A 14,334-nucleotide genomic window follows, 5' to 3' on the forward strand; every position below is an offset into this window, starting at 1 on the left:
CTTTGAGCTATAGGGAGGCAATGTGCAGATGTGAAGGAGCAGTGATAGTTCACCGTACATTACCTGTTCAGCACTGAGTGGTAGACATGCAAATAGTCTGCCAGGCACAAGGAAGGAGACGGTGGAAGCACATTTATGCTTTCACTTCTTCCACCCACTGAAGAAGTGCTCTGACTGTTTGGCCTTAAGGTTGTCCTTGATATTTTAGGTATTCTACGGTCAGTGAGTTTGTAGCTGCCGTCTCAGGTGTTTGCTCTGAACTGTCTTTTGCAAACAAAAATATTCTTGAGGTACCATCAGTCATTTACTCTGTCATTTTTGTCTGTTGAAACCTACATGTGGCCTGCATGTTGCCATTTAAACCTCCAAGTACTAAACGGAGCGTCGGCGATCCAGCCAAATTTGCAGTACCGTAATTCCGCCACACTTTGCGCTATCTGAAAAATTCCAATGGTTTCTGAGAGATGATACCTTGTGCTTTCCAGCCAATATCGGGTTATTACGGTAATTTCACCCCCACTGTAGCAGGGGGTGAGATTAATCTGAGGGGCGCTCCTTTAGTAACTTGCTGGGTATTGAAACTTCCAGTTGTTATAGATAAATGGGCAAATATATTTACTCACAGGACAGTTAAAGAACTGCGTACAATTAAAATAAGCAAAAATATCCAGGCGGAGATTTAAAATTTAGGACCTAAAGGGTTTTAAAGAGGCCTGCCAAATGCTGTGTTGGTTTTCAAGGCAGACCCTTCTGGGGTTTTTTTTAATTGTTGAAATAGAGTGTTGTACAGTAATGAATGTAACTGAGACTATTCTACAACTTTAGTCCATCTCAACTCCACTGAAATTTATTCTGAAGTTTAAACATTAGTCAAAGAATAATTATATAAAAAATAAATTATAGAAATTATTTAACTGAATGATTTGGGGGTCAGTTCTTTTCACAGTACATTGTAAGTTAAGGGACATAAATTACAGTTCCTGTTAAAATATTGTTGCTGGCCTAATTTTAAAGCCCGAATCCATCATGTGTGAATGTTTGATGGTGAAGTCGGAGTTTGAGCTGAATTTTCAGTTCAGTTAGTCCGAAGCCCGCAGCCAAACCACGAAAATCCCTTTTTCTTTTAATCAGTGCCTGACTGATGGCGCGCTGCAGATCTGACATAAACTTTCCCGGGATGCAGGTACAGTAGTTTTCAAAGTCAGCTATCAAGCACTGGTGTCCTTCATGTTTTAGACACTTCCCCTGTTCCGTCACACCAAATGAATATTTGATTAGCAGTCCTCTGCGGAACATAATGATATGCTTTGAAGGTAATTCAGCCATCTGAATTGAGTGTGGATCAAAATCTAAACATGCATTAAACCAGTCCTAGATAACTGAAGGTAGACACCACTGCTTTAGTGGAAATTAAAAAAATAATGAACCACATGTTTTTGTTGGCTGAGAACATGACTGAGTTGACAGTCATGTTGGCCATTTATTATTAATGTTTATCCTCTTGTCTGCGGGCAGCTGAAGAAAAGGTGAATATTACTTGTGGCTACATGCTGTGATTTATTTCAAAGTGCCTCCAGTTTGTTTCGGGGTTCGCTCCTAATTATCGCCGCTTTTGCGGCTAATGCATTTTTAACCAGACTGATCAAAACAGTTCCGCGCCCAAAAGGGACCGTCTGATTTGGACATAATTCGTTTCCTATGCAGGCCAGTGATCAGGATGTAATCGGTTAAATTTTTAGAGCAGACACCAATTGGATGTTTTCTGCAAATTGAAGCATTGCTGGACTACAAATGGACTAAGGTGCACACAAATTGTACCCTTGGCTTCTTTTTTTTCTGCTTCTTTATTAATAATACATTACATCTGTCAAAAATCTGGGGACTTCTTGGCATATTTGCATAAATATATTTCTTTTAATATGTATTTTGCTTCCAGGAGAAGTTTTTTTTATGTATTTATTTTTTTCGAGTCTGGGAAAAAAATAGTGTTCAAAGAACTACACCTAGCCTTCTTAAAATCTAATTTGAAGCATACATTTACAAACGTGTGAAAATTGAGCTGCAAACAGAAAAATGCTGCAAAGCAGTGCAGCGTGTTCTTCAGACCGTATTTGAAGACTTGATGCAGCTTTTAAAGATTCACATCTAGTGGTTGCATCTGATTTATAATTATGAACTGAACTCAGAATATGATCAAGAGAGTGGCTGGCAGAAAAAAAAAAACATGTTTTATTTTATTAACTAACTTCTTGCTAATTAGATCAGAGTTAGTTCATTAGATCCTGTTTTAGAGGCAACATTTGTCCCGTTGTCTTAAAAACTATTAGTTCAGTTGATTGCATTTTTTTTTCCCTTGCCAATCCCTTTAAAAAAACGAAAGAAAAAAATCACAGACAACGCTGCTCTCTAAAACAGAAGCTTTCACATAATAAAGATGGATTCGGTGCACTTAGGCGACTGACTGTTGATGATCTCGTGTCCTCGGTTTGTTCTCAGCTCTGAGGGATTCAGCTCGAGTTCAGCCAAGTTTGACTCATCAAACATTAAGCAGCAGGATTCCTGCGACCTGCCAGCTGTTCTCCTGCTGCTGTTTTCCTGCTTTTTCCTTGAAGGCGACCAGCCTTCATTTTATGCTCCTCTGCCTCAGCACGGATGCTCCTTCTTTTTTCTTTTTTTTTTCTACATTTCATCTTTTCCCCTGGTGGGAGCTCAGTCATAACACTCCTGCTGTCCTTTGAAGCATTTCTTGACCTTTTAGTCCGGACAGATCTTCTCCTGCAGAGAAACTTGGGCTCTAACTGGAGATGAAAGGCGTCTAAAAGGCTTAAACTATGGCTTTTTGTCCGAACACTGCAAGTGAAAGAGCCTTCGTGCGGCTCCAGTTTGATGTTGGAAACTCAAAGTTGTTTGGCAGTAGTTTTCTTGAGGTGAAACCAAAACCAACGACAGACACTGAATCTGTGATAAGAGGGAAGAAATCTCTTTTTGAGAAACAACTTTGAAGGATTTATTTTATTTGGGGGGAAGCGGAATAATTTCAGATTTTTTTCTTCTTCTACATTTATTGAAACATAACACAGAGACATTGAGTGGGGAAAAAGAACCCATAAAAATAATTTGGTGAAGTCAAGAACAAGAACATTTTTAAGCTGATTGACTTAGTAAACACATTACAGAACCTCTCAGAATCTGTGCAGGTCCCTCTTCAGAGTAGCTCAAAGACTTTCTTTTGGATTCAGTTTTTGACTCTTTGGTCTGGTTCTCTGAACACTTGTACTTTGTTTTTGTGGCGTTCTGAATGCTTCGGGTTGTTGTCATGCCGAAAGATGAAGCTCCTCTTTCATGTGGCATTTGGAAAAAAATCAGTATCCAAGTTCCAGAGGAAAATGAACAGGTCCATGATGCTGCCACTACTGTGCTTTACTGTTTTATCAGGATGTTCCTCCAGTGATTTGCTGCATTGTTTAGGTACCAAACATACCTTTTGGTTGCAATAGACCAGAACAAATTTTCCCACAAACAAATTTGAATAAATTTCAAACAGAATCGAGGGAGGTTTGTGGGTAAAATCCTAATAAAATCTGGACAGATTTGATTTTTAAAACTGTGTCTCATCCTGCTGGAACCAAAAATGCGTACATAGCCTTGGGGAAAAGATACAAATGTGTTGTGCAGTTTTTGTTGCTTTCTCTGTCATTTTTTGTATTTATTTTTTGTCCTTGTAACAGTTTGACACACGTGCTTTAAAGCAAGAGCTCTCCAAGAGGAGGATGAGCTGAGAGTTCTGTGCTTCCTCACCCGTCAGTGAGCAGAAAGAGATATCTTTAAGCTCTTTAACTTGAACTGTGATTTTATATATATATATCTATATACAGTATATATATGTAATGTACAGAGGTGAGAGATGATCCAGGTGGTGCCAGAAAGTGGGAAAATGGTGCAGATGAAAGTCTAGCTCTGAGGATTGTGTTTTACTGCAGGAAAAGAGCTGCCTGGCTGAGTTTTCCACTATCAAGAGCTTTTTTTTTCCTTCTTAAAAGCAAGTCAGTTTAAGAACTGTGTTAGTTTGTGCGTCTTACATCAGAGCTGCTGATGTGAGCAAAGGTGTCAGAGTTGGATGAAGACTTTTCTTTAAGATTATTTTTGACATTTTCCGATAGTGACATTTACAGTTCTTATGGTAAATTAAATAAAAGCAGAATTTTAAATATGACTTAAGTAAAAAAAAAAGTTCACATTCACTCTTCTTCTTCTGTCTCAATCTATTTTTCCTTTTTAAAAAAGAGGTGTAATGGACATAAAAGCCAATAGCAACAAGAGAAATCAACTTTATGTGAAACTATACAGTAAATCGACATTACAATACACTGAGTCAATGAATTTTGGTATTAAAATTTGGGTGAAAACTTATTTCTGAACTCTCTCTCTTTTTGTTATCAGTGCTTTCATTTTGTTTTCAATATTCATGTAGAAGTATTCATGTTTTGATATGATATTGATTTCACATTAGCTGCCAGAAATGTAATTAAAATTGTGCTTGCGACTGCAATAACTATAGAAAATCTGAGAATAATAAACTTGTTCCATCAAAATGCACAGCAGCATATTTGTTTTTATTTTCCACAACAAACTATTTTATTTTGGTTGGCATTTTTGCCACAATTGCTTTAAATTATGACTTTATCCGATTTTTTTCAATGCCTCATAACTGGGTGTGGCACTTTTGACTATCATAAAGGGCCTGATTTGATTTTTTGTTTTTTGTACCCATAGTTAAATTTGGTCTGCTGCCATGAGTTAACCATCTTCACGTACACATTTCAATTTAGCTGCCACAAAAAGCTATAAATACGGACAACCGGCAGCAAAATGTAGGTAATGAAAGTTTGATAAGGCTTTAACACCCAAAGCTGTGGTTCAGATAGAAGCAACTGAAGCTGCTTAGAGGATGAGAAATGTCCAGCCAAGAGCTATAACTGCCTGGTGTGTTCTGCTTGTTTCTCACTAATCCGTCTGCTATTTTGTTATCCTTAGAAACAGGTCAGATATCTGGTTAAATTTAAATATCACATTTTTGAGTTTTAGTGAAGATTCAATTCAAGGCTGTTTGATGTTTTCTGTCTAGATCATCTGTTTGCAGCAGTGAACTTCCACACTGAAGTCATGTCCACATCCATGCTTTGTGTGTGAGCAGTCAGATGTGTTTTCTTGGGTTTTGCCTGTAAAGATGAAATGCACTTCGGACACCTGAAGTCAACAGGTGTTCTCCTCTCTTTGAAACTTCTAATGTGATACGATGAGAAGGAACTTGGTTTCTATTTCTGCAGTAAATCATACTTAATTTGGGTTTGCAACTTGCAGGTGAAAAATCTCCCAGCAAACTAAAAACATCAATTCTAATAGTTTATGTAGTTAAACTTTCACTTTTAACCTACATAATGTGCTTCAGTGCTCCGTTTGTCCTAATTCTCTGGAAATTGATCAATTATATATACTTTATCAAAAAAAAAAAATTCTCTCCTCTCTTTCTCCTCTCCCCTTGCAGCCTGCGAGCTGATGAACCAGGGCATCCTGGCATTGGTCACCTCGACAGGCTGCGCCTCGGCTAGCGCCCTACAGTCCCTGACGGACGCCATGCACATCCCGCACATGTACATCCAGAGGAATGGCGACGGCTCCCCCAGGACGGCCTGCCAGTTCAACCCGAGCCCCGCAGGGCAGCGCTATACTCTGGCAGCCCGGCCGCCCGTACGCCTCAACAACGTCATGCTGACGCTGATGGAAGAGCTGCGCTGGCAGAAGTTCATCTTGTTTTACGACATAGAGTACGGTAAGGGGTCGACGCTTTTTGTTTGCTGCTCTGTTGGAATCTCAGAAGTAAAATTCAAGGGGTGCGCTTCAGCGGAGACGATTGCATCGGAAATCAAAGACGAGACAAAACAGCTCTGTTCCAGAAAGCATAGTTTGGAATAAGTGTATATGGATTTGTTGTTTTCTTATCAAAATGTTCTCCGCCTTGCTAATGCATGTTCCTGTTTTGTACCTACACTTTGCTGTTTTCTCCCCTCCTACTTAAATCTGAACAATTGGATATACTTTTACTTCTGTTGGTGGTTGTGTTATTGAGGAAGTATTAGAAATCATAAAAGTCTCTCGTTTTGTTTCTGTATATTATTTTTTGAACAATCCATAATGCATGAGTTGTTTCCAATTATTCTGTTTCTTTGCTCACTCTGGACCAATTGAGCGGGTGAATTTACAACAAATCACAAGTTGTGAAGGTGACGAATGGACACATGGTCGGTTTGAAATGTTTTGTTGGAGACCGCTGCATTTTGAGTGACTCGGTTACAAAATGGTGAAATGAGCATCACTGTTTCTATTCCAGTTCTCTGAAACCTCAGACATAAACATTCACTTCTGAAGTCTATGGAAGTATTGTTGCAAATGGGCAAAATCTCTCCGTTCCAACTAGAGATGGAACCTAGCGTAAGCTAAGGGTGATCTTAATTTTACATCTGACTCGTGATGAAGCCCCTCCCATCTGCTAAATAACTGAATCCACCTGAATCAGATAATGTTTAAAAAGTTGATCTTTTAATTTGTCACACTCTGTTTACCCAGCAGCTGAGGCTCTAGTTGGTATTTTTTTCTTCCCTTGAACTGTTTTCTCTTTAGTGTTTGATATAATCCTTGTGCAGCTGCTGGCAGGGATGGGGTACATACAGATGTTTGCTTTTTTCTGTTGCACTTCGCGCCGAGTTATGTTTTTCTTTTTTTTCTGATTTAGTCTGAGGAATCCTTTTGTTTTGATGAAACACATTTTGTTTGCTTCTGAAGATCGCCTGTTTCCATTTCTCAGTCTCAGCTGTGATGTTGCGGTAACTTTGCGTCTCTGACCGTATCGCCACATGGTGCCTGTGTCTCTTTTTGATGACTCACCAGCTTCTGTAGACAGATGATGCAGCTCTGCTTGCAGAAACACACCGGAGTGTTTTCCCTCTGGCTGTGGAAGCCAGCTTTTCATGTGTTCGGAGTTTCCTGACTTGCACTCCATTGTCTCTGTAAGCATCTTTCTTTATTCTAACATGCTGTCATTTTAGATTCATTTTTATATCCAAAACATTTCATCTGATTTACTATGTTTTTTTTTTTTCTTCTTCTTAACTTTGTTGTGAATTTACCTTATGTGAGCTCTCAGGGATTAGCTGTAAGCAAATAATTGAAAAACCATTAGGAAAAAGCTCTAAGTGCCTCAATGATTTCCACCGTTTCCAGACTGAGAGAGGTTGTTGCAGTGAAAGTTTAGGGCCCGGTTTTCCCGTGTGTTTGTTTGGAATAGCTCACTTTGATTGCATCTTAATGAAATCACATTAGCCTTCATGGGTTCTTCAGTGTGATCAATAAGGGATGGTGGCAATTACAATATAGGGATACAGAGCGATGCGGGCGCTTAGCCTCTCAGATACTCTCTTCCAGGCCATAGGGATTTCAAGCTAATGCATCAGAGCTAAATTAGAAACCTTAGAATGATAAAACAAACAAATAGAAAATATGGGGAACTTTCTCACATAATGTTAAATCCTTAAAATGCGTAAGTGCTCTAAAATGATGATCCCCAAACTCTGTGGCACTTAATGCTAAGAGCCACCTCAGTGACGGAGGTAAAAAAAAAACATTTTTGAAACCTAGCAAACGTATGCAGTTTGCTAGGTTTGGATGTATGAACAGCATGAGTAGCAGCAGGCAAAAGGGTGATTCGACCCACTTAACTGAGGCTTGAACAAGGCCAAAAATAACCTATATAGGAGTGTTTATTAATAAATGTGTAAAAATGTAATATCAATTCCCCTCTACAGTGCCCTGTGCAATATTTCAACCTCCCACTGCTGTCAGTGAGATTCACCTTAACACGAATCTTCGCATAACCAGCTGATTCAAAGAGAGTAAATAATTGAATATTTAAATGACTTACAGGTATCCTCTTAATCGCTTCATTTCATTCCACAGAGCAAGTGGGTTCTGGTTGTCCTTGGCAGCTGATCTTGATTTGATTTTTTGTTTTTTTGTTTCACCTTTTAGTCCCTGGATAAACATTTATTCACTGACTTCAATGCCGAATCAAAAGCTTCAAATTCGATGTTAACTCTGTGCCCTCAGTTTTAGATGTCAACACGATGGCCATTATTGTTTTGAAAAATCCTGCAAATGTGTATTTAACCAAGATGAGAAACCTGTTTTTGTATGTGTTTTGTGGCATTTAGGTGTCAAGGTGTTATTCAGCTGTTTATTCCTTTAGACAGGAGAAGAGAACAGGAGTCGGTTGTTGACATTGATTTCCACCATGTGCTCCTTTCATACTAAAATGGGTTAAGTTTGGTCTTATTTTGGATTTCATGTCTTCTACTTCTGTAGTGCATGCACATCAGAAACTTGCAAGTGGTTTTATCTGGAAATCTTTGTACCACCAGAGAGAAAATTTTCAGATGGTTTCAGACGGTTTGAAAGCAAATTTTTGTCCGTAAAGATTTTAGTAATACTATAAGAAGTCAGTCATTGACTTGACTTGAACCACTCTGAGTAAATTGGTGCAATGCCATGTTGTCTTCTGCAGCCTGGACAGGAGCATGAAGCACTGAACGTCATTTGGTCACATGCTGTTTTATTTAGTTAAAATATGAAGCTAGCTGAGCATTGATCAGCAGTCACATCAACCATATTTGGGGAGTTTGATTAAAAGCTGCTTTAATCTGTGAAACAGATAAAAGAGAACTGATCATTTTTCAATATTCTCCTTTTGTTTCTGCCAAACGATGCTGCTGTTAGAGGAAAGAAGTTGTAAAGTTAAAACTTTTCATATTTTTATTTAATGACCAAGCTTCTTTTAATTTGAATGAATTATACCGCTTTGGGTTTTTCCGTATTTGGGGTTTTAATTGGAGGGATTCACATGTGTTCAGACTAAATTCAGTAAAATATATATATTTTTAAAAAGCTTCATAAATGTTGTAGATGACCGATGCAGCACAGTGTGGGGTCCAAAAACAAGGGCTTTGTTTTTTTTAAAATTGATTTATTTATTAATATTTTTATAATGTGTTCGTTCTCTCTGCTAGAGTGCTTAGATGTGCGAGTGGGGGGGGGTGTAGGAGATGCAGCAGCTGCAGGTTCAGTTTTTCTTATGAGTATTATCATATTTCTGGTCTCCCTGCTGAGCTGATCTCAGCTGTTATTACTCTGAGGTTAGTTGCTGCTCTGTTTCTCTTCCCATAATGATCCCTCCATTTTCTCTGAGGCTCAAACAGTTTAACACAACCGTTATTGTATTTTTTGCTGCACGATTATTGCGCAACATAATGCAGCCTGAACTCTCAATGCAACGAGCAAAACGGTTATCGATGGTAATACGCCCTGTGTGACCTGTTTATGATCTGTCTGTTTCCAGCTTCTGCGTCGCTGATATTTGAAAATTCCCAAACACAATTCTGTGAAGGTTCTGAACATTTTTACTATTCACCATGCTACTCTGCTTTTGTGTTTTATTATCATTATTATTATTTTTCTTTTTGGATGCTGGGGTGTTTTGCCCACAGATAACATTTCTGATGAATATCTGGGCTTACCACTAAACTGAAAGCTTTTTTTTTTAAAGATGGTTTTATTGAGTCAAAACTAAATTAAAAAGAAACAAAAAAGTGATTAAAATCATATATATATGTAACCCCTCAGGTTATATATATATCACTCTTTTCTCCCACACTCCTTAAACATTTTCTTAAATACAATGCATTGTAGCTCTTTTCACCTTAAACAGTAGTAATCACGTTTTCTTAACTTGGTTAATGTTTTACACTCACATATTGTTATTTACTACCGCCAGTAAATGCATCAGTTTTACTTGGCTCTACCTTACTGGTCAGTCAAGGGCAAAATCAAGTTTAAGCAATTTGATTGGTTGTGATGGACTGGGGTGAGAGCGGTACTGGAGGTGTACGTGCCGCTGCTACGCACAGTCAGTCGGCCGGCGGCCGTTCATGGACGAGGTTGGACCTCTGCCGCTGTGGACTATTATATTTTTTTATTGCTAACCTGTTGGAGCTACCAACTTTTCCTGAACGTTTTGCTTGGTTTTTCGAGCCACGGATCCGGACCACGCTCAACGTTTTGCTTGGATTTTGGAGCTGCAGATCCGAACCTCGCTCGTGAGCCGGAACGGACGGTGGGACCGAAGTTGGAGCGGTTTTATTGCCGTTCGGTTTAAAACTGGTAATCCATGGTGGGGTGAGTAACCCATTCCTCGTGGTTGTTCTGGGAGCCGCCATCATTGGAACTGCTATTCCGAGGACGAATGCTAACAGAGTCTCCTCAGGCCTGCAACGTTTGAAAAGCCAACGGACTGCTTTAATAACTCAAGAAACTGAATAGTGTGGTTGATGCCAACAGTATTTGTATTTCATACATTCAGCTTTATTGTTTTTGTTTATTGAATACCACTTGTTTAAAGGGGTTGTTTTGAACAGTTCTGGTTCTGAGACAGCACAGTTGCACTAAGTGTGCTTAAAATCTTATTACTAATCTATTGGGGTGGTAATATTGAGTGTAGCACTTCCTGCGATTAATATCTAATTAATGGGTGGGATACCTTCTGTGCTATTGTTCCATGGTCTTGAAAGTTATCTGTGCTCTGTTAATGTGCATTGCCCTTGGTTTATTACTGACCAGTACGGTTTATTAAACTGGTACACATTCAACTTTACCATCTTCCTTCCTTATTTTAGTATAAGGTCACAGTCACACTGCATTTAGATCTTACTTATAGCTATCTTAGTCTTGCTCTTGTGCTCAGTTACGCACTCTATTCACTACATATATTGTTGCCAATTAATACATTATTTTCTCATTGTGAGGTAGTTGATAGAGTGTAGGTCAGAGAATCTGGGCGCTGTTCATCGGGGAAAACTAGAACAGTGGTTACATATATATATATATATATATATATATATATATATATATATATATATATATATACCGTATATATACAGTATATACAGTATATACAGTACAGACCAAAAGTTTGGACACACCTTTTAATTCAATGAGTTTCCTTTATTTTCATGACTATTGACATTGTAGATTCACACTGAAGGCATCAAAACTATGAATAACACATGTGGAAATATGCACTAAACAAAAAAGTGTAAAACAACTGAAAATACCCCTTATATTTTAGTTTCTTCAAAGTAGCAACCTTTTGCTGTGATTACTGCTTTGCACACACTCTGCATTTTCTTGATGAGCTTCAAGAGGTAGTCACCTGAAATGGTTTTCACTTCATAGGTGAGCCCTGTCAGGTTAATAAGTGGGATTTCTTGCCTTATAAATAGTCATGAAAATAAAGAAAACCCATTGAATTAGAAGGTGTGTCCAAACTTTTGGTCTGTACTGTATATATATATATATATATATATATATATATATATATATATATATATATATATATATTTCCCTTGTTGGAAAAAATAGTCACCTCAGCTGTGAAACCAAGAGTTTGTGGACAGGTTCAACAAACAGTGTGCTCTGATGTCAGGCTGCCCTCTAGCTCTGATATGAACAAGTGTCAGTCAGCGTGATGAGAGCTCTGAGAGAACCTCTGATCCCGGCTGGGTGAGCCGGGAGTCTGTCACAAAAGACTCCGCAGCCGGCGTCGAGCTCGGGGTTTTGTTGTGACGGCAGGTGGGGAACAAATGGACTGAACTGTCAACCATCTGGGCTGACATCTGGACATTTTTGAAGGATGAAACACAATAACACACTTGAGTTTTTATTCCTGTACGAAGGAGATTTTGAGGAAAGATCAATATCCTATCAAGGGTTTAGAATGATATTAAACGTGGTTTTGGGAGCGGGAGCTGGATGAATTTGTAGCAAATCCTTACACAGAAGTAGAATTTTGAAGGAGACGTTTTGAACCTGAATGAATCGACTCGACAGAATCCACCTCAGTGCTTGGTCACGTTTCGAAGCTTTGCAGTTAATCACATGAGATTAACTGCTGAGTCCTTCACAGCAGATGGTTTGATGGTCCTTTCGATCTTGTTTATAAAGTTTCTCAGGAAATCTTCTCCAAAACTGTGAAACGAAGCAAAGACTTTATTTCCAAACAGCTGGTTTGTGCTTGAAAACACACAAGCTGAAACCTATTGTCATTCGTTAACAGGGAGCTGAGCTTTGTAGGTTTAAGGCGATGAGCAAAATGTCCTCCAATGTCATGATAATTCAGCGATACTGTTGAGTTCGAGGCACACTTTAGAGAACTCATAATGTATGAACAGCGTGACGACATTGCAACTCTCTCAACTTCATTGATGTCAGAATGTTGACCTTAGTAGCTTAAAAATCCATACACTGAAGATGCTTCGCTGATGTAGTCCAGGGTTAAAGATTCAAAAATTCACTATAAACGACTGTATTTTTGTGTGTGTGTAAGTTATGTAAGGATTTGCGCTATTTTAAGTCTCACCACAATATGATTTAATCAGTATGTCAGTCTCATTGAGCTCAACAATGCTGTAGTAATTTCATTTTTTTTTTTTTTTCTACAATCAATTTTTGTTCTCTTAAAAATTCCAGAAGTAAATCTGCTTCTCAGTACTTCAGCTTATGGCTATAACATATTTGGACACATCAGCTGAAACTACCAACAAGGTGCGGCCGTCACGGCGCTGCCTCTGATTGTGTGACCTGATGCAGCAATCAGCAACAGGAGATAATGTTTGGGTATAATGGAATAACATGTTCTTGTTTTTTATCCAGCATTGTAGGAATAAATCATACAAAACAGACAAATAATTGCAGGGTTTTCACTTCTCAGTCCTGGAAGCCAGTAATTAGCCGGTCCAATCAAATGGTGCGTTCCTGTCAAAGTTGGGGACGTGGACAGCAGCAATCTTTGTTCTTCTCGTCTGAGGTGTGTCTGGCTTGTCACCCAGCAACAAAAATAATGTCTCCCTTTGGTCTGTTTCACATCAGCAAGGGCAGCCAACACTTACTGTATTGGATATTGGATTGTGTCATCGTGGGTTGGAGATCTCGAGCCACTTTAACTGACCTCACCATGGATGACGTGTCTGATGCGGAAGCAAGGGAAATGTCTGGTTTTTGAAAACATGAAACATTTAAACATGGAAATTGCCATTGGAAGTAAATATTATTGCATGAGAATTTAAATCAGACTCACATCGCCATGCTTTACTGTCTGATAAAAGCCTTTTCTTTTCTTTTTTTAGAAACATTCTACAATTTCCAGCTGGAGAAGAATAATAACCTGTCTCTTCGTTATCTTAGTCTAAGTCTTCAAAGAAAACTGTTATTTTGCAGCAACACACAAGAAAATTCTGGTGACATTGTATCGTTAATAATAATTTCTGGATGTCTAGCCTTACACTGATCCACCACAAACTGAGATTTTCAAAATCTTCCACTTTTTGGTCACTGAAAAACTCAGAAAGTCATTTGTGAATCTTCACAACCTCAATCAGGTGATAACTGATCTGCAAAGGCATTCACTGAAAACTCACCGTGTTTACAGCAGGACTTAATAACGCCATCTGGTTGACACGGACACCAACAGTGTTTTTCAACAGAGTCAGAAATGGCATTTGTGGATCAAGAGGAAATGATCATTTCAGTGCGAAGCTTTGAACAGCGTAAACCTGCGACAGGTGATATCAACAAACTGCGAAGATGAGACAGCTCGCTAATCTGATGCCTAACTAACATTTTAATGATGCTGAAGTGTTTGTTTTTTTTCACAAATTAGACAGATTGAAAACTGAACTCCAGATCTGAAACATTTTGATCGGTTTAATCGGCCTTTATGAACCAGACGCAAGCTTCTGTTGAAACTACTGTCTTAGTTCAAAATCAGCGCTGAGAAAGAACTAGTTCATCGGTTCCCAATGAAATGGCTGCAGTTCTTTTTTTTTTTTCTTTGACCCTTGGAGTTTCAGTACCTACACTGATTTACATGTGAGTATTCGCTGCTGGAACACATCAAGAAGTTTGCTTTTTAGACTCTAATAGGGAACGGCTTCTTCTATTTGTTTGTCATTGAGCAGGTAAAAATTATATCTGAATGAGTTAAGTTAGAAAAGACATACAGTTGCTTCTATTTGGGACATCAAGCGTCCAGCAGTTTGTGGGACTAGATTTAAATCATTTGTATTTCTGTCCAATTACATCTGTGTATCTGAATGTTTTTAAACACTCGCGTATAGCTTTGAATCATTTCAGCCAGAGATGCGCAGAGTAATGAGCCAGCGCTTATTAAGTCTC

General features: G+C 38.6%; 1 protein-coding gene across 2 annotated transcripts in view; it reads left to right on the forward strand.

The window, feature by feature from the left end:
• The window catches only part of grid1b (glutamate receptor, ionotropic, delta 1b), a 468,957-nt gene that overhangs the window by 250,318 nt on the left and 204,305 nt on the right, over window positions 1-14,334 (forward strand). For both annotated transcript variants that reach the window (XM_032574010.1, XM_032574011.1), the window contains exon 3: window positions 5,546-5,830. In XM_032574010.1, coding sequence (XP_032429901.1) covers window positions 5,546-5,830 — 285 coding nt within the window. The remainder of the gene's footprint in view (window positions 1-5,545; window positions 5,831-14,334) is intronic.

Source organism: Xiphophorus hellerii, chromosome 10 (genome assembly GCF_003331165.1).
Source record: "Xiphophorus hellerii strain 12219 chromosome 10, Xiphophorus_hellerii-4.1, whole genome shotgun sequence".
In the NCBI taxonomy this organism is placed as follows: Eukaryota; Metazoa; Chordata; class Actinopteri; order Cyprinodontiformes; family Poeciliidae; genus Xiphophorus; species Xiphophorus hellerii.